This window comes from Lepidochelys kempii, chromosome 27 (assembly GCF_965140265.1).
Source record: "Lepidochelys kempii isolate rLepKem1 chromosome 27, rLepKem1.hap2, whole genome shotgun sequence".
NCBI lineage: Eukaryota > Metazoa > Chordata > Testudines > Cheloniidae > Lepidochelys > Lepidochelys kempii.
In genome coordinates this window covers 16,012,483-16,037,255 of record NC_133282.1, presented here as the reverse complement: position 1 = coordinate 16,037,255, position 24,773 = coordinate 16,012,483, and the positions used below count along the sequence as shown (strand labels likewise).

Genomic DNA, 24,773 nt, shown 5'->3' with positions numbered 1-24,773 from the left:
TCGCTTACGAAAATTCCCCCATTTCAGCCAGGTGACCATGAATGATATCACTCTCCTGAGGCTAACACAGAAAGATACAGACTGAATGTTGCTTGAATGTGACCAAAACCCAGGACCATTCACTGACATGCTTTGTGCTGCAATGATTCCAGACTACTTGCTACTGACTTGGTGTGGTAAAGTGTCCTACCATGGAGGACAAAATAAGGCAGCCCTCCCCAGAAACCTTCTGCAAAGGCTTTCAGAGTACCTCCAGGAGAGCTTCATGGAGATTGGGGGGAGGGAGAGCTTAGTGGTTTGAGCATTAGCCTGCTAAACTCAGGGTTGTGAGTTCAATCCTTGAGGGGGCCATTTAGGGCAAAAATTGGGGATTGGTCCTGCTTTGAGGAGGGGGTTGGACTAGATGACCTCCTGAGGTCCCTTTCAAACCTAATATTCTAGGATTCCGGCTCCATCCCCAGACATGTTAACAGACTTTTCCAGTAGCTGTACTGTCCGTGAAGGCATCCCATTTCTTCAGGGCAAATCAAACAAACACTATTGCTTTTAAACCCTGTACTGTAGTTACAAATGTGCACTCACCAGAGCTGCCTTCTCCGGCTTCAGGGTTGAGGATCCCGCCTCGGGAGGGTATTGGCTCCAGAGTGATGAAAAGGTCCTGGCTGCCGGGGAGAACGGATTCACCGCTTGCCTGCTGCACATTCTCCTCCTCCTTCTCTTCCTCATCCACAAAATCCTCCTCCCTGTTGTGTGAGACTTTGACCTTGCAGGTGTCCACGAACAGTGGTGGGGTAGTGGTAGGGTCCCCCCTAGAATGCCATGCAGCTAATCATAGAAGCGGCATGTATGGGGCTCTGATCTGCAGCGACCGTTTGCCTCCTTTGTCTTTTGGTAGGCTTGCCTGAGCTCCTTAACTTTCACGCGGCACTGCTGTGTGTCCCTGTTGTAGCCTCTCTCCACCATGCCCTGTGCGATTTTGGAATATATATTAGCATTTCTTTTTGATCAGAGTTCGGCCTGCACAGATTCTTCTCCCTATAGAGCAATCAGATCCAGTGTCTCCCTTTCAGTCCATGCTGGAGCTCGTTTCCAATTCTGGGGGAGACTGCATGGTCACCTGTGCTGCTGAGCTAGCCACGCTGACCAAATAGGAAATTAAATCAAAAGTTCCTGGTGCATCGGAGTTCAAAGTGCCGTACAGAGCGGTCACACTGGAGCACTCTGGGATAGCTCCCAGAGGCCAATACTGATGAATTGCATCTGCACTACCCCAAATTTGACACAGCAAGGTCGATTTTAGCGCTACTCCCCTCACCGGGAAGGAGTACAGAAGTCGATTTTAAGAGCCCTTTAGGTCGATGGAACGGGGTTGGTTGCGTAGATGCATTCATTTTAAAATCGACCTAACATGGCTAAATTCGACCTAACCCCGTAGCGTAGACCAGGGCTAAAGAAGGAAGACGACGTTGGCACTGATCAGTCAACTCCCAGGTAAATGTGCTGTGGCTTGAGGCAGAGGGGAAAAAAGGAAGCCAATTCGTTCTGTACAGGAATGCTAGTAAGGGTCTAGCATCTATTGTGTCAAAATAACTCTGCTTCAGAGCATAGTTAAGGGCCTGCCAGTGGGATTTTTGTACCACAAATCCTATTTTTAGAGGCTTGGAACTTTGGCTTATGAGGGACTGGATGGTTCAAGTAATTGGAACCAGCCTTTCACCTTCAGGCTATTGGGTGGAATACAGCCCAGCTGGACTGGAAGTTGTTACATTCTGACAGCTGTTTCATGGTCTATGAGAAACCAGTTGGTGGGTCTTTGTCCATAGCGGACAGCCATTCGCATCATAAAAGCCGCTGCTGTCACGCGTACCCTTTTGCTGGAGAGGCCAAGGACTGACTAGGCAGCCACCAAAAAGCGTTCCCTATAGATCAGGGCTGGGGCACATGGGAGGAGAGCAGTGATTCTGCACTGCTGCTGTATCTGTTCTGTGGTGAGAGGAGTTCTGTCTCCCGGGCTGGCAATCCAGCAGGTTTCACAGAGGAACGGCTTAAAAATTCATACCAAAGATTGAATTTGACAGGAGATCTCACCACAGGAGGGAAGGGACGAGGGCTTTGGGCTAAACTTCTTGGAAAAAAATGGCAAGTTTCAGAGTGGCAGCCGTGTTAGTCTGTATTTGCAAAAAGAAAAGGAGCACTACAGCTTACGTGCAAATAAATGTGTTAGTCTCCGAGGTGCCACAAGCCCTCCTGTTCTTTTTTTGGAAAAAAATGAAAGTTTAAACAAACACTGCTGCCCCGAAGAAACAAAAAAGACTGTTTGGGGAGTTCCTTTCACTCAGAAACGGACGTGCTTGGACAATTCAAGTGTGCAGGTGACTGGTGCACTTAATGAGAACTGAATGAGTTGTCAATATTGCAACAAGCGAGTGAGAACCATTTGAGCGTTTTAGATGCATGAGTCACTGCACAAACCTGGTAATTTTCACAGCAGTGCAAGTGAGCCATCTTAACATGTTCAAACATACAGCTCCTGGGCTCAAGGCCCATAGGTTATCATTTAGTCTCAGTTAAGGGCAACTCACAAGCTAACACAGCTGGGAGCAAAACTGGATCCTGAAAAATAATTTGGTAGCTTGGACACTAGCTTTATTTCCATGAGTCACGTTGCAAATCAAAATTCAAGAGACCCCTCCTTCCTCTCCCACCAGCCCTGGAGGAGGGCAATCCCACAGGGTCAAGGGAATTCACAAGAGGACAGGTCCCACAAGGGGTTTCTATAGTAACCCATTGGCCCTAGTGGAACACTGGCTGTTAATTTCCTTGCTCCTGTGGTTCCTAGACAGACCCTCAGTACTACTCACGTCATTTCTGGGGGGTGGTGTGAACTGAACTGCGGACTGAGACAAACTGTTAAGTGCAGACTCTGAACGAGGTAAACAGGACATGAAGATAATAGCTGATATATCCTCGGGGATCCAGTCATAATAAATAAGGCCAGACTGGTGAGGGCTGCACGTAGAATTGGAGATGCATCTCTGATCATCTCCTTTCTGCTCCTACCATAACAGGATAGAACAGCAGCACATGCAGCTTCAAAGCCCAGTCGCAAATGTGTAAGCAAGAAGTCTCTCCCTGCAAAATGCGACATCCCCCTTCACCCGGCAGCGGGCAGGGACCACCACAACACAGGAGACAGGCAGCGGCTCGCAAAAAGTTAATCAGTTCCCCTTTACTAAGGGGGACGCACTGGAGGAGGTTGGTCAGAACAGACCTGCTGCTCAGACTGAGCAATGCAGCTATCCACAGGATCTCAAACCAGGCTCTTTTCCAGCTGGGATGGTAGCACCAAAGCTGTTGAGATGCTGCTTTTCTGACCACTTATTAATATCACAAGCAAGGTCACTGTGACATTCTGTACCTCGGGGGAGTGCCCTGTAACCTCCATGTTCCGCATTTATATAGAATTGTGATCTTGCATATAAAGCAGGCCGTGTGAGGTATCGGGGGAAAGGTTCTGATCTGCTGAAATACATATATGGATAGAAAAATGACTCTCATTAATGTCTATGAAGTTATGAGAATTGTGTTGTATGGTTGTCACTAAAACACGCTGTAAGTTGGCGAAATCAGCCAGATATTAGCTCCCCAGAGGCAACAGCAAGGAAAGTAACCAACACCCCAGCAGGGTGTCAAACAACCCATCAACAGCCATTGTCCAGCAAGGGAGGGGCAATTCAATGACCTGCAGGAGGCCACACCAGGGGAATTGCTCAACCTTGCCTAATGACAGGTTTCAGAGTAGCAGCCGTGTTAGTCAGTATTCGCAAAAAGAAAAGGAGGACTTGTGGCACCTTAGAGCCTAACCAATTTATTGGCGCATAAGCTTTCATGAGCTACAGAATGCATCCGATGAAGTGAGCTGTAGCTCACGAAAGCTTATGCTCAAATAAATTGGTTAGTCTCTAAGGTGCCACAAGTACTCCTTTTCTTTCAACCTGGCCTGGAGACTCAGCAATGCCCCCCAGACATGCCTGGACTTGTGTGTTCCCCAAGCACATGGGACTGAGGGTATAAAACAGAACAGAGCAGGCCCCTGCTTCACCTTTCTCCTGCCCCCACCCATGCTGCAAGCAACAAGGACACAGAGAAGACTGGCCCAGATTTCAAGGGTGAAATCGGTGTACTATGAACTGCGATATCCAGTGGGGTGAGAAAAAACTGCTTAATCTAGATGTTGCCCAATCTAACAGGGTTAAGAGTTTAGACTGGGTGCTTATGTTTTATTTTCTTTTGGTAACTGACTCTGACTTTTTGCCTATCACTTAATATCACTTAAAAAAATCTATTTTTTGTAGTCAATACATTTGTTGTACTGTTTATCTTTACCAGTGAGTTTGTACGAAGTGTGTGGCAAATCTGCTCAGGTTTTGCGAAGGCTGGTGTATATCCACTTTCCATTGATGAAGTGGTGAACCAATTTGGGGTGGGGGTGTTTGGCTGGGGCCTTTCCCTGTGTGATTCATGAGTGGATCTGGGAGCATTCATTCAATCTAGCTGGGTGTTGGGTCTCCACATGAGTGATCGCAGCACCTGGAGGAGTTTGCTGCTGGTCACTAGCAAGGCGCTGAGAGACAGGCCAGGCTGGAGAGAGTTCAGGAGGCACAGCAGTACCACGGTCCCAGGCTGCACCCCGGGGATCCTGTCACAGTCACCATGTGCCCAATGCCAAGCCCAGGGAAAGGATGAGGATCTCTGTTTGTAACAGCTTTATGGGCCAGATCCTCAACTGGTGTGAAGTGGTGCAGTGCCCTGGAAATCAGCTGAGGACCTGGCCCTAGGGTTTCAGAATGGGGCTGTTAAAATGGGTGGACGGCATCCCAAAATCAACAGGGGAGATTCATTCACTGCTCCCCCATCAGAAAGCGCCCAGAACTCACATTCAGCTCAATTATCCACAGCAGAGACACAAACAGCAGGTCGAAGGTGACAAAGAGGCAGAAAGTCCTCCTGACATCCGAGATGGCTTTCCTCTTCTCCGGGGAGAAGTAATAGCGCGGTGAGAAGCCCTGGCTCTGCGAGAGGGAGGTGCTCATGGACGCAATGGCTGGGAGGCTCCGCTCCAGGTCATGCTGCAAGTCTCTGGGCTTGCTCATCCTCAGCCGAAACAACTACATCCGCGAGCTTGTCACCATATCACCTGCAGGGAAGATGGAAGGGACCTTTAGACACTTAAAGGGATGCTTGGTTTGCTTTACTAGCTGAGCCAATTCTTATTTGCTGCCTTGCAGCCCCAAAGGATCCCAAGCTAGGAATCATAGAATCATAGAATAACAGAGCTGGAAGGGACCTCTGTAGGCCATCTAGTCCCACCCCCTGCCCAGAGCAGGACCAATCCCCAACTAAATCATCCCAGCCAGGGCTTTGTCAAGCCTGAACTTAAAAACCTCTAAGGAAGGAGATTCCACCACCTCCCTAGGTAACGCATTCCAGTGCTTCACCACCCTCCTAGTGAAAAAGTTTTTCCTAATATCCAACCTAAATCTCCCCCACTGCAACTTGAGACCATTACTCCTCCTTCTGTCATCTGCTACCACTGAGAACAGTCTAGATCCATCCTCTTTGGAACCTCCTTTCAGGTAGTTGAAAGCAGCTATCAAATCCCCCCTCATTCTTCTCTTCCGTAGACTAAACAATCCCAGTTCCCTCAGCCTCTCCTCATAAGTCATGTGTTCCAGTCCCCTAATCATTTTTGTTGCCCTCCGCTGGACTCTCTCCAATTTCTCCACATCCTTCTTGTAGTGTGGGGCCCAAAACTGGACACAGTACTCCAGATGAGGCCTCACCAATGTCGAATAGAGGGGAATGATCACGTTCCTCGATCTACTGGCAATGCCCTACTTATACACCCCAAAATGCCACTGGCCTTCTTGGCAACAAGGGCACACTGTTGACTCATATCCAGCTTCTCGTCCACTGTCACCCCTAGGTCCTTTTCCGCAGAACTGCTGCCTAGCCATTCGGTCCCTAGTCTGTAGCGGTGCATTGGATTCTTCCGTCCTAAGTGCAGGACTCTGCACTTGTCCTTGTTGAACCTCATTAGATTTCTTTTGGCCCAATCCTCCAATTTGTCTAGGTCCCTCTGTATCCTATCCCTATCCTCCAGCGTATCTACCACTCCTCCCAGTTTAGTGTCATCCGCAAACTTGCTGAGGGTGCAATCCACACCATCCTCCAGATCATTAATGAAGATATTGAACAAAACCAGCCCCAGGACCGACCCTTGGAGCACTCCGCCAGATACCGGCTGCCAGCTAGACATGGAGCCATTGATCACTATCCGTTGAGCCCTACAATCTAGCCAACTTTCTACCCACCTTGTAGTGCATCCATCCAGCCAGGAGACTGACGCTTCCAATATATTCATCCCATGGAGATGATCAAGGGCACAAATGGGAGCCAGCTGCCTCACTGCCTTCTTCACCTTTGAAAATCATCCCCACCCCCAATTCAACAGAATTAACTCCCCCTGCTATAAGCAATACCTGGGAGGAGAGGCCAATGTTTGCTCTTTGGTTTACGAGAGCTCTTGCGTCAGCAGCAGAAAGCGTTTGGGTTATTTTTCCTACCCCGTTTCACACTTGTCCTCTGAGCCTGTTAAAATGAGCAGGAACCTCTCTTGCCTCCCCCAGCTTTCTGCCACACCCCACATTCACACTTGTTTCAGGGGCGTGAGGATGTGCCACCAAAGGGTCTGGCTGAAAGAGAGTCCTGGCGGTCACGAAGCGCAATTTCACTCCAAACTAAATCTGTCCATGCTCTCCTGCTTCAGAGCACACTTTGCCAGCACAGAAAGCTGGCCTGCTTGCTTCTTTGACCGCAGAATCTTAGCTTTTGCCACCGATGCTATCGGGATGGCATGGCCTTGGGGAAAGGGGCACATGAGATGTTTTTGCAGAGGCAGAGATATGAACAAAGGGTCCTTTAATATAGGATCCCAGGAATAATCCCAAGGCACCCAGCTGTGGTGGAACAAGTCAGTCTAGTGGGGATGGATGGTCCCCAAGGGCTAAACGTTCCACATGGCTCTTGGGTATCGTTACTTTGTGCCATTAGCTGCCCATCCCATGGACGGAAGCGCTGCCCGTGTTTAAGTAACATAGCTGCGCCGCTCCCTGAATCAGAGCTACTGACTACACGGACCCTTTTTTCAAAACCCCCGTTAGAACGGCAGAGTGAGGTGGATTTTATTCTGCCCACTGTATTGACAGCCCTGACAGCCAAGCTCCGATGCAGCATCTTTATTGCTGCACGTAGACTAAAGGAGGCAGAGAGAACAGCTGCATTGTCACACCCAGAGAAAGCTGGCCGTGCTGGGCATTTAGGATAGAGCTGTGAGCGGAGCAAGATGGATCAGGAAGGCGTTAGGTGGTGCTACAGCACCTGGTTTAGATGTACGTGTGACCTGTTGCACTGGAACAGGTTTTCCCTTGCCTGTAGTCAACAGGAAAATGCCATGCTGCAATCATGTGAAGTACTGTGTTTAACCCTGGCAGGTACCGTGATACTGCTATCGAAAAACCAGTGAGGTGTCATCATTCATGAATGCTCGATATGATTGGTCAGCGAGATAGTTACTGTAGTACCACGGTGGGTTTTTTAATTTCCTGTGCGACTGTAATGATCCAGCTTGATAGGGAGCTGTGGGAAGAGCAAACAGAAAGCAGTGCACTAGATCTAGATAAGAACATCCCAGTGTGCAGACACAAGACAAAGCTGTTTGAAGCTGTTAGCTTCAAAGAGCCTGTCTCCAAGGAAGCTGCAAGTCTGGTTTTGCCCAAGCTAGGAGCCTGGAGAGCAAGAGAAAAAAGAGTTTTAAAGTCCTTTTTAGGGGGAGTCACTTGTCAACAGCTATGTATGGAGACAGGCTGCCAGAGAGAGTACGCAGAGGGAGTCTGAAGCAGCTGGGCCCTCCCACATCCAGGGAATAACCAGCCTCGGGGTAGACTTAGACACGATGTTTTCTCTCAAATGCTTTTGTTCTAAATTACTTTTTGCCAAGAGAAGGCTTTCTGGTCACTGCACTAACCACAGTCATTGTTCGCAGAGGGAAAAGACTGCAGGGCCCGAGCCTAAGGTCATTATGTCAGCGTCTAGGTCATTATGTCAGCGTCCACACTACAGCCTTGCTCCCGCTGATGTAAGTGCCCTGCTGCACCGACAGAATAACTCCACTTCCACGAGATACGTAAGGCTTCTATCGGCAACGCTGTGTCCCTGTAGACACTGGGGGTTACTTATATCAGCTGTTGGCTGTCATTCTTGTCAATTTCATGGCTCCCAGCCGGGCTACGCCCACCCGGCTCCCTGCTTCCCACTGGGAGCCCGGCTGCAGGATGGGCAGCCAGGCTCCTGGCAGTGAGGAGGTGAGGAGCTGGGGAGGCAGCCGGCCTCCTGGCAGTGGGGAGTTTCTAGGGTAGACATGCCCTAAGTGTGATATTCTGAGGCCATCACAGTTAGTACCATGGGCCTGCAATCCCGAGGCTGGTCAGAATGGGAGAATCATGTGATACCCCTGAGCCAGGTGATGGCTCAAGGCCTGAGAGCAGGTGCACTTGATGAGACGAGGACAGTTCAGAGGTGCAGTTTTCCCAGTAACTGTGATAGGTACCTAGGATAAAAGATGTTCCTTAACCCGGTTCGAATGTGTTTTTTCCTGTCCATATATGCAAGAAGCCACCATGTTCTAACCCTGATGGTGCTCCACCATGTTCCCCAGTTGTGTGGATCATTGTAGGATAGGAAGGACCAGAGAAGGAATAAACATGGAGCCCTACAAGTCATTTTTACAGTCACTTTCTGACAATGGCAGCACTTTAGAAGAGAGACGTCACTTTGTATAAACAGTAACAACAAGGCCTTCCACCGCTACGAGTGGTGGGGAAGAGTCTCCAACTGAAAAAAGTTAAGACATCTGTGAGTGCTAAATAATATATGGACACGTACACAGTGCCCCATTCTCTACGGTAGAGTGTCATTGTGTTCTCAGCCTGAACAACACTTTGCACTTACAGTCCTCTGCAACTTCCAAGTATTTTACAATCATCCATCAATTCTTCACAGCCGCCGTCCCCCAGCCAGATACATAAACAGCGGTACCCCCTTTTTTACAGCTGGGGATACGGGATGGGAAGTAACTTGCTCAAGAAAACACGAACCAAGACTAAGAGTTCAGAAATTCCTGGTTCCCACTCCATGCTCTGTCTAAAACAGCGCACCGCCTTCCTAGATAAAACCAAAATATACCTCTTTACTTAGTGGATTTTTTTTTTTTTTGAAGACTTGATCTGCTGCGAGACCAACACGCTGATTAAGAACACCTGAGAGAAAACGAGCGATAGTCCACTTGCCCTTCGATATGCAAAGAGCAAGTTGAATTTTGCATTAAACCCAACTAGAAACAGATCTGAGGGAAAGAGGACTTTTCGTTTCCAAGCAATTCTAAAAGATATGAATTCCAAAGCTCAGGGACAAGCACGGGTTAAGGTACTGTAGAATTCTGATAAGCAAGTGATCTTAGAATCTCATTATAAGGTCCGATGTGATGCATTTCTTTTCTGGATTCTCCCAACACAGGCCTGTTCCATTAGACAGGGATGGAGTTTGGAGAGGGAACAGTAGCATGCCAGGGGGGTTTTTTAGCTTAAAAAAAAAAATCCCCCCAAAAAACCCACACAAGCTTTCTTCTGTGTGAAAGATTAATTATTGAGCACCCTAGTGCTTTATTACATATTTATATATTCTCTGAAGTCTCTCTTTTTGTAGCAGGATGTCTGCTCAATCCAGGAGAGAGAGAGAATTGGTTTTATGGTGCTGCTCAGGGGGTGATGCTCGAATTCCAAACACAACAGGGTTTGAGAAAGAGCAGCAGGGAGAACAGAAACAGCACTTGCTATCTTGAGAAATTCCGTGGGTGACGATAAGACTCAGAAAAGGCACCAGGAAGCTAGAATGTCCTATGGACACTCTTCTGATTCAAAAAGCAGCGGTAACATTATTAACATCTTTAAGGAGAGTTGGGGTTTTTTTCTTACTCCTCAAGAGTTTGTGTTTCAAGCACGGGCCATACACTGGGATAATTCACTAACCAACTTTGTCCTCTCTGATGAGGAAGTGTTTCTAATGATTTGAGCAGGAATTTTGGAGACAGGAGGCCCCTGCATCAAACAAAGTCCTTGTCTTAATTTTCAAGGCCTTTAATGTCCTATCCCATCATCTTTCATTCACTGATCGAGATATTGACACCTACCTCCGATTGGCCAACAGCAGCCTCTATAGCCCACTTGTTAGATTTTCAAACAAATGCCTTCTTGCTTTCCCCAATGCTGCCCCTCACTTTAAGCATCCACAAAGCTACTTCCCTATCCTCCTGCAAACCCCTACATAAACTCTCCTTTGCTGCGATGCCTACAAAAAAACTTGACAACCGTTGGGTCACTGATGAGCTGAGACCACCGTCTGTCCTTCCAATCAGTATTGTCTTATTGTCTCCTTGTGCTCCCGCTTCTGTCTGCATCCACCTGTTTCTCATCTCATACTTAAATTGTAAGCTCCTTGGGACAGAGACCGTCTCTTTCTTCTGTGTTTGAACAGTGCTTAGCACAACGGGGTTCCGGTCCACGACTGGGGCTCCTCGGTGCTACTACATACTGATAAAAAAAACCCAGCTTTGCCACTGACTGTGTGGCCCTGGGTGAGTCGCTTAGGGAAGCTGAGATAGTGTTTATCTGTACAAGGGGCACAATACCTACCTCACATAGCTGTGTTGCAAGAATTACTTGGGGTTTGTATGGTACTATTAAGTGCCAAGTATCATCTAGAGATGCCAAGAACTCAAATATAGTAGTTACATTGTAAGTGAAAGGGGACGTGTCCCACCCTAGCCAATAGCAGATCAATATCCGCATCACAAAGACACCTCAGGATTCAGTGAGACTGGCAGTGGCTGTGTGTCTGTTTGAAAGGTCCAAGCCTGGAAAAGCAGATGGCACTGCAGGTCAGGGTTGAGAGACACTGGCAAAGCGGCTTGCATAGCACCTGTCCACACTATTCTGGGATCTCGACAGCACTGCCCTTTAGGCAGCAGCGAGTGGGCCCAAGAATCTGAACTTGTCAACAGACTTTTCAAGTATTAGATAAACGTGAAAAGAACACCAAATGCAAATAACACACTGCCTTTCACACAGATCTGTCCTATGAGGCCTGACGTGCTAACACACACAGATGTTATGACCCAAAAGAGACACCTGTGTCAAAACACTGCAGGGATTTGCATTCAAGTGTGGTTATGTCATATCCTATGTACTGCACAAAGAGACACTTAGGGCCTACCATGTCAACATCCACTTGGACTGCCTTGTTCTGCAGATTTAAGTAATAAGTTTCCCATTAGCACATGTTTGCATGTTAATTACATGTCTTGCAGTAAGAAGACTCAGTCTAGTAAGAGTTTCTCTTTGCCTCCCACTCCCTAGACTTCCTATTACGGATGTGTGTTCTCAGCTCATAAAATGGCTTTAACAACTAATTCTCAAGTCACCTCCTTTGATAGTTGCAGATTTTACACCAAATACTGTATCAGAAGACAAACTGGCTCAAGAGACTATTAGACTTGGATCCTTTCAAAGGGAGGAACTACAGAGGATTTACTAGAAGTTAAAAAAAAGTCCTGGATTCCCTAGAGAATAGACATGTTTTCAAATGTAACCACCACTGTACATTCCCTAATAAAGGGGAGAAATCCACATTGCAGATTTCTCTGTTTCTTTGCCAGAGTGACATAACATCTACAGCTCAGCTCTCTCTCTCTCAGGATCGTAGAGACATAATTTTGTTAACACACAGCAATTACATTTTTGATCATAGCAATAATTAGCACTTACACACCACTTTACAAATGTTAATTAATGTTCAACACACCAGAAGGCAGGTACAGATTATCTACTGAATACACTTTCCCCTAGTGCTGGAATCTTATAAAATTTGGGGCGTGATTTTGAAAGCAAACTTTTGCAGCTTCTCTTTAAAGTCTTTCAGGACAAATTAGCATCTGTACCAATGTTACTGAAGGTTACTGCCTGGGTCATATTATGTATTTGTTTCTGGTAGCTCCCACAAAGTGCTAGGACCTGTCCCAAAGAGCTAACATTGTAAAGTGAGGGAACAAAGACAAGGATGGAGGGAGGGAAGAGAAAAGTGAATAGCAGAGTAGCAAGGTAGTAATCTGGTTCTTAAAAAGAAAAGGAGTACTTGTGGCACCTTTAGAGACTAACCAATTTATTTGAGCATAAGCTTTCGTGAGCTACAGCTCACTTCATCGCATCCGATAATGTACATTGGTGCCCCACACAATGTTATTTTGGTGCCCTCTCCCCATCACCTCTGCTTCCCTTAGGAATCCAAGCACATCTTTTCCATGGGGCACCTCCAATCCTTGCCCAAAAGGTGCTCTCCCACAGCATAGCTGATTGCCCTCTGCAAAGACAGCTTCTTTCCATAGCAAAATCCTTCCTATATAGTGGTGCCCTAGACAGGTGCCATCCAGTCTATGCATAAATCCTCCCCCACAGCTGGCAGCCTGACCTCAGAATTTCACTCTGCAAGCAGGAGGAGGAAGGCCTGTGAAGGGGAAGCAGTGATCCTACTTCATGCCACAATGCTGCTGAAGGGCCAGTGCCCTATTATCAGCCCCTCAGACCCCTTGATCCTGGTTCATCTCATGAAAGCCCTGCCTGGGAGGGACAAACGGGCAAGGAGGCCACATACCAGCAGTGCAGGTTGGAGGGGTGAGTCTGTGCTGTGTTTAACCCTGGGTGGTTTTCTGTACCCCACACGAGTGCCCTTCCCCTGAAGGGCAGATGCCGCCAAACTGCCACTACCCCCCACCCCACGAGAAGGAACAAGGAAGAGCTCTTACGGCTTCCTTTCAGCACCCAAAGCTTGGTATTGCAGCCATCGGCGCTGAGCCAGGGACATGTAACTTCTTTGGGAGTCAGAGGAGACTCCTTAGTCCCCCCCGAGCAGGGATGGTTACTCAGTGAGGCGAGGACCCTGCCTCCCCACTTCATGGGAGGACAGGCTGCTGCTGCACAACTCCAACCCCGTTATGTCCCAACAGAACCAGACTGTGTATTTGACTGTACAACGCTCAACTCTTATTACCTGCTCTCATTCCCCCCCAGAACAGGGTGAAGCCTCCTCATGGAGCAGGCCTGACACTAATCAAAGGTGGATTTGTTTGATGGGCTTCATTTTCCCCTTCCCAGTTAAGATTTTTGCTCAGACCTGGGTGTTGACAGGCCCCTGGTTTCTCCAACCCCACCCCCTTCATCAGCAGTCACAATCCCAGAGATCAGACAAATTGCAGTCAGAGTTATAGCGATGACACACGCCTTATCACATGGCTCAGTTTCCACTAGTGACTCTCCTTCCCCTACCTAGTGAGACTTTCCATCACTGAACTAGATGCTCCCAGGAGACGCTGGGCATTACAGTCATGTGACTTAACAGTAATCAAGTATTTGGTGTTACAAGAAGAGGTTAACCAAAACCCAAGGCTGTGCACGTCCTCCCTCACAAGCAGAACAGTGAACTTTAAGCCACTTTATCTCTGGATTCAGAGTAGCAGCCGTGTTAGTCTGTAGAAGTCTGTATCCGCAGAAAGAACAGGAGTCCTTGTGGCACCTTAAAGACTAACAAATTTATTTAAGCATAAGCTTTCGTGGGCTACATCCGATGAAGTGGGCTGTAGCCCACAAAAGCTTAGGCTCAACTAAATTTGTTAATCACTAAGGTGCCACAAGTACTCCTGTTCCTTTTATCTCTGGAGCTTCTTTCACTGGCCACCAGACACCACCTAGGGCAGCAGGAAGACCAGACAAGGGATTCTCAACTTGAGAATTCACTCTTGGTCAGAGGGCTGTTTTAAAACAATGCACTTGCGGTTACTCACACACGGTGACTCAACAGGACAGGCTGGCCTCTTCTCCTTCCTTCATACCCTGACTTCCTCCGGCTACGGATCAAAACTGACAATGCGTCAGCAGTCTTCCTAATAGCCCTGGGTCAGCAGCTGGCCAAGGGTACGTTAGGGAACTGAACCCAAACTGCAGAGTTCAGTTTGGATCCAAACACGGACATCTGAGCAGGGGTTTCGATCCCGCGTTCTGATTCAGGACCATGTGGCACACAGATACTCAGACCTCAGGGTGTCAGGAGCCAAATTAGTGATCAACATTACCCAAAAGAGCCACAGCAGCGTGAATTCATTATTTACTGTTTATATATATTGCATATTTTCCTCACAGCAAAATGACTGATCAAGTATTATTTTATCAACGACAACTAGTTAATAGCATAGTAAAAGCATCCTGATTGGTTAATAATTCAATCACACAGGGTTTTAATATGTGCTGCAAGAAGGAGACACGGTAAAGAGCCACTTGCGGCTTGCAAGTATCACTGATCTAGCAGAATGATGGGGTAAGCCCCCCAAAGAACTGTTTTCTGGCATTTAGTCTCACTGCCCACAAGAGCCTTGTGCTCTCTGATCCATACAGCTTACTGATCCTGAAGGGCTGACCATGCCCTAAGGCAGCTCACTCCCTCTCCTTTCCTAGGGGCAGAACAATTTGTACACAGCATGCTGTGTGACTCACTATCCCTGCCAGCTCTTAGGGCACCCCCCTCCTGCCTCAAGAGTGCCACCCCTATTTACTGCATTCTGGCTATGTTTACTATTGTGTGTGCCCGACCGGCAACTGTCTGTGCAGCTATTACCAGCAGGAGAGTGGGGTGGGAGGAGGTATTGTTTCATGGTCTCTGTGTATATAATGTCTTCTGCAGTTTCCACGGTATGCATCCGATGAAGTGAGCTGTAGCTCACGAAAGCTCATGCTCAAATAAATTGGTTAGTCTCTAAGGTGCCACAAGCTTTTTGCGAAGACAGACTAACACGGCTGCTACTCTGAAACCTGTCTGTGCAGAGTGGCTGGCTTTAAAAGGGCTGTGCTAACTGCAGAGAGCCACTGTAAAGGCGGATGGCACCTCTCAACCATGTTCTGCAATTAGGGGGATCAAAAGAGCCCCCCCAAAGCCTTCTGGCTTACCCATTTTTCCAACATCCCTTGAAACCTATAGAAAAATCAAGATCACACTGTGCAGCCATATCTCAGTTCCTTCTTTATTCAAAATGACAGAACCCTGTCTGCATCCAATTTGCAGTCTCCGCCGTTCAAGCGAACACCCCCCCCAGTGCAGCCGCCTCATTAGCCCTTCACACTATCAAAACAATTTTCAGAACACTTCAGTGGCAACTTAATTGTTCGAGCCTCTGCTTCACACCAACTCCATCGTGCTCTCTGATCATAGCAACTTTGAGTCCAGGGGTTTGCGCTTCTTCCCTTCCCTCCTCCCATGCTCCCCTGGAGTTTACTGTCTGACACCGACCACTTCCCTCCCATCCCTGCGCGCCTGCAAGTCAGCAGGAAAAACACCCTGCCTAAATATTCAGGAAGGCTGATTTCCATGCCACTGCAGATCAGCTGCGAAACTCCAATGTGCAGACTGGCAACTCAAGGTCTCACAACTGTGGGATGAAATCTCAAGGTCTGATGTAATTAATCACTGTTTTTATTAACAATCACCAGCAGCTGCCAGCTTGAGTTTAGAGACCGACCTTAATGAGGAGACTCTCAGGGCCTCATGTAAAAATTAGAATTAAAACATGCAACAGATCGAGTTTGTCTGGAAGTAGGTTTAGGAAACATAAGATTTGCTATTAGGCCATTACTCCATTAAGTTTCTGGCCTCCGGCAGTGACCAACATCAGATGCTTTTAAAGGAAATAAAATTCACCTCATATCCACAAACTACTCCTAGCATTAAGGGGCTCATGGGTGGAGAACGGTCATGACCCCTCAGGCCCCACCATAGCACTTTAGAGGTTACTATGCAGTCACGGATAAAATCCAGTTTGCCACGAGCTTCCTGGAACTGTGACTGCCACAGGCTGATTACATTCCATGCAAAGTAGCATTTCCTTTTATTTCATCTAAATTTAATCTGCCATTCATTTTACCATTTTATTCACTCAAGGGCTTGGGTTCAGATTGTATGCTGCTCAGAACAGGGAACTGTGGACGTATTTGTCTATGAAGTTTCATGCACTCAGGGCTTGGCTACACTTACATTTCGTAGCGCTCTAACTTGTTGGCTCAGGGGTGTGAAAAATCACCCCCCGAGCGCAGCAAGTCAGAGCGCTTTAAAGCGCTAGTGTAAACAGGCTCCGCGCCCTGGGATCCCCTCATGGAGGTGGATTACCAGGAGCGCTGCGCGCGACCACACTCGCACTTCAAAGTGCTGCCGTGGGAGCGTTCCCGTGACAGTGCTTTGAAGTTTCCAGGGTAGCCATGTCCTTAGTAGCAGTGCATTAATAATAAAACACACAGTGTAAAGAGACTGATCAGATTGCACTGTACTTTTAATGGAGATTTATTTAAAGTTGCAAAATCTCCTTTTACTTGCGTCCTTTATGGTGGTGTGATCACCTTTGGCGAGGTGCTCAGATCCGGTGGTGATCCATGTGACACAAACGCTTAGAAAGATTCAGATTTATAAACACATGAGGAACTTTAGATGAACTTTGTACTGTTCAGTGTAGACCGTAATCAGCGTTATCGTAGGGTGGGGAGAGTTGCAACAGTCTTCGCAAAGTCAGGTCACTTTGTTTGCTCATGAAGCGGCTGCCAGGGCCAACGCACACCTTTGAATCTTTGCTTTCGAGCAGCCCAACAAGAAGCACGCCACATTGTGCACGCTTTCAGATCAATGCAGCACTCCAACACAGACAGCAGCATTTTCCTCACACCATAAAGTTTTACAGCACTCAAGTTTGGACAATACTCATAGCAGCACCAGGCGAAAGATCAAAAGCAGACACATCCAACACTTCTGCTGCGCAGAGATCCCAGGGCTGAAGTAGAAGGGGCGAAGTATATCAGCAGAGGTTGGGCATGGGGGGAAAGCAGTATTAGAAAGCAGGGACACTACCTGTCAGGTTGGATGGGCAGACCCCTGAAAGTCCGGCCCTCTAGCCTTGTCCGTAGCTTGCAAAGTGAGGGCAGCTAAAGTGCAAGAACAGGAGAGTGGAGAATCATAAAGGCTCTGAGATGATGACAACATGTTTTCCAACATGATGTGTAAACTAACAAGATTTTAAACATGACTTAGTAGTTAATGGAGACAGGACAAGTTAGGGTTAATCACAACCAGCTAACACATATTTTAAACAAGAATGTTTGCCCTCATTAAGGACAAAATTGCACTGATTAACAGGATAAACATTTTCTAACATGAGTCATTCTCCTGGTGTAAACACAGTCAGACTCCTGTGAAATGCCCTCCTACCCCCAGAAAACAGAAACAATAGTAGTATTTAGACTTAAAAAAAAAAAATAGCACCAAGAAAAAACAAAGACTTAATTCTGACAAGCTGCCCAGCAAAGGCAGTGTCTGGATCACTCTCATTTGCCTGCATAGTTCAGGGTCTCAATATGTTTTGCAACACAAGCCTCTAAAAATAGAATATTCAACTACTACATAAGCACCAGCCTTTCATGTTACAGGTTATTGATGAGCGACTACCACATAGAGGTCTCGACACTGCAAGTCACAGCAAGCTCTAGGGATATTCTTGGCTTTTTCCTTCTGGTAAGTGTTGTTAAACAGATAGAGGGGGGTCTGCAAGTCAGGAACTGAGTTCTGGTCCCAGCTCTATCTATGATTTGGCGTGACTTTAAGCAAATCACTTTATCTCTGTATGCATTAGTTTCCCCATCTGTAGGCAGGAGATGATACCACTTCCCAGCAAGGGGAGAGAGGCTTAACTAGTTAATATTTATAATAGCACCTTGAGGTCTTTGGATGGAAGCACAAGGTGGCATTAGTAAATATTGCTACAGCTTTTAGCAATCTGTTAGTCTCTGAACGCTTCTAATAAATGTTTACTGTCTACAGAGCTCTCTCTTCTCCTCCTTGCTAGGTCGACTCTCCTGTTTATTACCACTATTGCCAAAAAAACAGATCAGATAGTTTTAAGCCACTTAAATGTAATGGCGCCCTTGGCGAATTAGTGCATAAAGCAGCTTTGGAAGGATTTGATTTAAATCAGAAAATCATTGGTAATTGTCAGTTACTCCCTCCACCCAAAAATCAAATTCCATTGTCAATCAAGATTTACAGGGAGAATGCTAAACCAGAACACTGCTACTCTTCTAGACAACAGGTGTCCCTTATTTGCTCTCAGTTTTATCTATTAATCAATGATTAATGCGAAATATGATCAAGGGTGACTTTACTCACTGGATCTACTTACCTTTAGCACAGGAGTGGGCAAACTATGGCCCGTGGGCCACATCCGGCCCTTCAGACCATTTAATCCGCCCTCAGCTCCAGCCAGGGAGCAGGGTCTGGGGATTGCACTGATCCCACGCTCCCGCTGGGGAGCAGGGTCTGGGGCTTGCCCCGCTTCACACAGCTCCCAGGAAGCAGCCGGCATGACCCCCCTCTGGCTCCTACCCAGTACGCACAAGCGCAGCCAGGCGGCTCTGCACGCTGCCCCGTCTGCAGGCGCCACCTCCGCAGCTCCCATTGGCTGCGGTTCCTGGCCAATGGGAGCTCCAGGGGTGGCACCTGCGGACAGGGCAGCGCACAGAGCTGCCTGGCCGTGCCTCACAGTCGGAGCAGGGACATGCTTCCACGAGCTGCTTGTAGTTTAAGTGCCGCCTGGAGCCTGCACCCCTGAGCCTCCCCCACGCCCCAATCATCTGCCACAGGCCTGATCCCCCTCCCGCCTTCCAAACCCCTCAATCCCAGCCCAGAGCCCCCTCTTGTACCTCAAGCCCCTCATCCCCAGCCCTCATACACCGCCAATACCCCAACAGCCTGCCCCAGCCCTGCTCCCCCTCCTGCCCTCCAAACCCCTCTTTCTCAGCCTGAAGCCCCCTCCTGTACCCCAAACCCCTGATCCGCGCCCCACCCCAGAGCCCTCACCCCCCACTGCACCCCAACCCGGCGCCCCCTCCCGCACACTGAACTTCTCATTTCTGGCCCCATCCCAGAGCCCGCACTCCCAGCCGGAGCCCTTACCCCCTCCTGCATCCCAACCCCGAATTTCGTGAGCATTCATGGCCTGACATACAATTTCCACACCCCAATGTGGCCCTCAGGCCAAAAAGTTTGCCCACCCCTGCTCTAGCATGTTGCAACCCTTTCCCCAGGCCCTTCACTTCATCTGCTTTGTTTAGCCAGACTGTAAGCACTTTGGGGCAGGGACTTTACTTACTCTTAACTATATTAATATTATTTCTTCTTTGTAATCCTGTAGCATCTAGAGGCCTCAACCAATTTAGAAGGATGATCTAAGGGATAAGAGACTGGATTTGGACTCCGGAGATCTGTGTTCAAATCCCTGTTTAGCGCCAGACTGTGTGTGTAATCTTGGGCAAATCAATGAACCTTTCCTGTGGGAATATTATTTCCCTTCCTCCCAGGTGTGTTGCAAAGACAAAATACATTAATAATTGTGATGCACTTGGATACCATGGAATGAGGGCCATGTAAGTATCTAAATGGATTGGAGCCCTATTATGCTAGGCAAACAGAATAAGAAACAGCTCCTGTTTTAACAGCTTAACAATTTAAAATTATACAACACTCTACACAATGTGACTCCAATCCTGACCATGGCCTCAAGCTCTACCGCAATACCAATAATTAGAGTCATAAGTATTGAGGGTTTTTTTTAATTTCCCACTAGTGCAAAAATGTAAAAGGGTCAAATCTGGCTCAGATTTTAAATTCCATACATTTTAAAAAATTCCAAAAGCAACCTAATACATTCTCCTGAATGGCTGAAGCCAAACTCTGTAGAACGGAAAAAATTAGAAATGGAAGTGACTCACGACTGACTGGAAAGAGTGAAAATTTTCATAATCAGTCTGCTTAAGTGTTTATTTGCAGAGCTGTGAGAAACAGTTCTAAAAACTAAAAGAAAAAAAGTGAAAAGTACATTAAGTGTTCAGTTTTTTAAATCTAAAATTATTAGAAACTTGGGAATTTTTAACACTCCCAAGAATCAGTATAATGATAAAGTTTTGAAATAAACACTTGCAAACACTCAGGTTATTAATAGGAGAAAAATCCAGAATCTGAGCCCACAGATAAGAGCCATCACACTCTGATAGCTGGTACCAAGGGACCAGTGTTTCTCAAACACTTTTCGGGACCACCAGGACAGAGAGAATATGAAGCTGGTGTATTGGCAGTGGCCAATGAGAGGAATCTCTCTTATATGGATGGAGCTGTCCTGCGGGTGAGTGAGAGAAGTGATAACTTCTTCCCCTGTAGACCTCAAAGCAATTTACAAATGGAAGCTAGTATCATTATTACTTAAATACACACACACTGAAGTACAGAAAGAGGATGGGACTTGCTTAGTCACACAGCCACCCAGTAGCAGTCAGGAGTCCTGACCCCCAGTCTTGAACACTGATTTGTGGGGATCAGTGCTCTCTTATTTCTCCCCTCCAAACCAGCTGCCTTTTCATGGGGCTAACAGGCACATCGTGCACAATGAGGACAACACACCAATGACCGCCAAAGCCTCGCCACAGGGCCGTACAAAGGTGTCAGCTGGACCCCTCGGACAACGGCGCTGAACAGAAAGAGCTGACCCCCAGGGATCCCCCTGAGGTGGGGAGGCTCCATGAGGGTCAGACTGAGCCTCCCGCAGCTCCCCAGGCCTGGCACAGATCACAGCCTGCAACCCCGCCGCCCGGATCAGAGCAGGGGACGCAACCCAGGAGGGACAGACTCAGGCTGGGGGAGAGGCTGAGCCCTGACCCCCCAGCAGAGCATGACGAGGGGGACGGACAGACAGACAGACACCAAAGGGGGGGGGTTAAGGCACAGACACGGGGGTACGAGGACAGGCAGACACACCCAGCTGGGGCGGGGGAAGGGAATAAGGGGCCCTGGGAGGGACACAGAGAGAGGAGAGGGCCAGTGAGACAGACAGACGGACTCTATAGGGGACGAACGGACGGACGGACAGACGCGGGGGGGGGGGTCGGTCGGTCAGACAGACAGACAGACAGACGCGGGGGGGGTCGGTCGGTCAGACAGACAGACAGACAGACAGACGGGGGGGGGGTCGGTCGGTCAGACAGACAGACAGACAGACGCGGGGGGGGGGTCGGTCGGTCAGACAGACAGACAGACAGACAGACGCGGGGGGGGGGGTCGGTCGGACAGACAGACAGACAGACAGACGCGGGGGGGGGGTCGGTCGGTCAGACAGACAGACAGACAGACAGACGCGGGGGGGGGTCGGTCGGTCAGACAGACAGACAGACGCGGGGGGGGGGGTCGGTCGGTCAGACAGACAGACAGACGCGGGGGGGGGGTCGGTCGGTCAGACAGACAGACAGACGCGGGGGGGGGGTCGGTCGGTCAGACAGACAGACAGACGCGGGGGGGGGGTCGGTCGGTCAGACAGACAGACAGACGCGGGGGGGGGGTCGGTCGGTCAGACAGACAGACAGACGCGGGGGGGGGGTCGGTCGGTCAGACAGACAGACAGACGCGGGGGGGGGGGTCGGTCGGTCAGACAGACAGACAGACGCGGGGGGGGGGTCGGTCGGTCAGACAGACAGACAGACGCGGGGGGGGGGGTCGGTCGGTCAGACAGACAGACAGACGCGGGGGGGGGGTCGGTCGGTCAGACAGACAGACAGACGCGGGGGGGGGGTCGGTCGGTCAGACAGACAGACAGACGCGGGGGGGGGGTCGGTCGGTCAGACAGACAGACAGACGCGGGGGGGGGGTCGGTCGGTCAGACAGACAGACAGACGCGGGGGGGGGGTCGGTCGGTCAGACAGACAGACAGACGCGGGGGGGGGTCGGTCGGTCAGACAGACAGACAGACGCGGGGGGGGGTCGGTCGGTCAGACAGACAGACAGACGCGGGGGGGGGTCGGTCGGTCAGACAGACAGACAGACGCGGGGGGGGGGTCGGTCGGTCAGACAGACAGACAGACGCGGGGGGGGTCGGTCGGTCAGACAGACAGACAGACGCGGGGGGGGCCGGTCGGACAGACAGACAGACAGACAGACAGACGCGGGGGGGGTCGGTCGGACAGACAGACAGACGCGGGGGGGGTCGGTCGGACAGACAGACAGACAGACAGACGCGGGGGGGGTCGGACGGACGGACGGACGCGGGGGGGGGGTCGGACAGACAGACAGACGCGGGGACGGACGGACGGACGGACGGACGGACAGACAGACAGACAGACAGACAGACACAGACAGACAGACAGACAGACAGACAGACAGACAGACAGACAGACGCGGGGGGGGGGGTCGGACGCCGCAGCCCGGGGTCTCAGGGCGGGCGGCCCCGTCGGTACCTGCTCATGGCCCCAACCGCCGCCCGCGGCTCTGTCCCGGCGCCGGTGACAGCTTCAGGCCGGAAGCAAACCCCGGCTCGGGGCAGGCCGCTTCCGGGCCCCGCGCCACCCACAGGCCGCTTTCACCAGGCGTCGGCGTGACCCCTGACCCCGGAAGAGATCGGGACTCTCCCTCCCTCCCTCCCTGCTCCTGGGGAGGAACCATCCGGCCCGGGGGCGGACATCGGGGAGAAACCATCGCGGGGAGAGGGGGACTGAAGCCGGGCTGCTGGGCATTGTACAGCCAGAGCGGGGGAGCCCCTGACTGGGGGGGCAGGACACCCCTTCATGGGAGGGGGAGCCCCTGTTTGTGGGGGGAGCCCCTGTTTGGGGGGGCAGGACACCCCTTCATGGGGATGGGGGCCCCTGTTTGTGGGGGGAGCCCCTGATTGTGGGGGCAGGACACCCCTTCATGGGGAGGGGGAGCCCCTGTTTGTGGGGGGAGCCCCTGATTGTGGGGGCAGGACACCCCTTCATGGGGAGGGGGAGCCCCTGATTGTGGGGGCAGGACACCCCTTCATGGGGGGAGCCCCATTTGTGGGGGGGAGGACCCCTACGTGGGGATGGATGGCACCCCCCCTCTCACTGCCCCTTCGCTAGGAAGGGTCTCATGTAAGGGGCTCCCTGTGGGGATGGGCGCGGTGCAGGCAGATGCTGGCATAGGGCAGGATCTCTCCAGGCTAAGGAATCTGCGGAGGTGCCAGCATCCTGGTTCCTGCTTGGCTCATGGAGATAGGAGCCCTCGGACACCTCCCGTCCCCCAGTAATATAATGTGAGGGTGAGCTGGTGCTTGCTCTCCGTGCTGCGGATGGCCCCCCTTCTCCTGATCAGGGCTGTCGGCTGGATTGTCAACGTTCTCAGCAGACTGGGACGAGCTGTGATCTGAGCACGGAACCAGGAGCTTGTCCTGAGGTCCAAAAAGCAGGGTGGGCAGAGGCCTGGGAGAATGGACAACTGTCTGTCTAGAAATGGTCCAAGGCTTTCATCAACCTCCATTCTCCCTTTGGAGCCTCAGCAGTTCGCCTCAAACTCATCAGGCCCATCTTGCTTACACTGGGGCAAATCATGAGTAGTTAGTGGACTTGCTTTGCTGCAAAGCAAGCATCACTGAGAGGAGAATCAGGCCCTTCAGGCTGTGGGGTGAGCACAGGCGCTTGGAAAGAGATGGATTGCATATCACCTGACTTTCAGCTCATTTGCTGGTAGGTATTGTTAGTGAGGCAGCAAACCCTGGAGAGCCTGTGGGGGAAACCCACGGAGGTCAGTGGAGTCTGTGTGGGTCTCTGGCTAGAGGAACAAGACTGGGAGTCAGGAAATCTGTATTCAGCATGACCTTGGAGAAATCACTTCACCTCTCTGCCCCAAATCCATGTTCCTTAAGTGGCAGTACAATATGGTAGCCAGCCCCCTCTGAGCCAGAATTTCCTACCTGGGTAGTCCACTGCATTCCTCATTGGATCAGCCCAGAACAAGCCCTTACAAGTCTGCCACCTTCCTGCGGGAAGGGATCAGGGAAAGAAACAGGCCTGTGTTGACTGGAGAACGCAGATTGACTTTGTTAATAACATGAAACTGGCCCTTGTCCGCAGTGGGACGGGTGCCAGGACCTTGCATCTTGGCAGCTTTATTTATTTCCTTGTGAAAAGTCAATTGGTGGAATGAGGGTATTGCTGGCTTCACTCAAGATGCTGCTCTTGAGTAACAATGCCCTTGCTGTGAGCCGTTCCGTTGCCAGCCAAAGCAAAAACCAGTTCCTGTACAAAAACAAAGGTACCCCTTGACGCTGCATTGGGCAGCCAAACCCGTGTGCGTACTTAAAACACACACTGGGAGGAGCACAATAAGGTGTAGTGAGGTGGGATTAGCTGGACTAATAACCTCAAGAGGCAAGAAAACAGACTAGGGCCCAGATCCTCAAAACTATTCAGGCACCTAACTGTTGTTGATTTCAATGGCATCTCTTGAGTACAGCATATGGGTCATGGGACTTAATGGCCAACTGTTACTAATAGCAGTACAGAATTCAGGGGGGTTGGTGGTGGATTACAGAGACCCTTAGACCTAGGTCACTGCTTCTACTCCAGCCCAGCTTGGGTGGGAAGTTGTTACTGACTGATCCTAGCAGGTGTGGTTCCGTATCACAAAAACCCACCACCACTTCACCTCCTTGTTGAAAGCCTCAGCAGAGAAGCCAAAGACTGACTGGA

At 49.8% G+C, this 24,773-nt stretch overlaps 1 protein-coding gene across 10 annotated transcripts in view; it reads right to left on the bottom strand.

Moving 5' to 3' along the window:
• The window catches only part of STARD3 (StAR related lipid transfer domain containing 3), a 38,725-nt gene extending 14,677 nt beyond the window's left edge, over positions 1 to 24,048 (bottom strand). For 4 of the 10 annotated variants that reach the window (XM_073326171.1, XM_073326175.1, XM_073326180.1 and 1 more), the window contains exons 1-2: positions 22,527 to 22,672; positions 4,938 to 5,197 (exon numbers count right to left, since the gene is read on the bottom strand). In XM_073326171.1, the coding sequence (XP_073182272.1) occupies positions 4,938 to 5,153 (216 nt within the window). In that variant the 5' untranslated portion in view covers positions 5,154 to 5,197; positions 22,527 to 22,672. Of the gene's footprint in view, positions 1 to 582; positions 3,523 to 4,937; positions 5,198 to 6,374; positions 7,699 to 22,526; positions 22,673 to 23,995 lie in introns of those variants that run through there. The other 6 variants (XM_073326172.1, XM_073326174.1, XM_073326178.1 and 3 more) reach the window with 6 other exon arrangements.
• Positions 24,049 to 24,773: the final 725 nt, after the last annotated feature.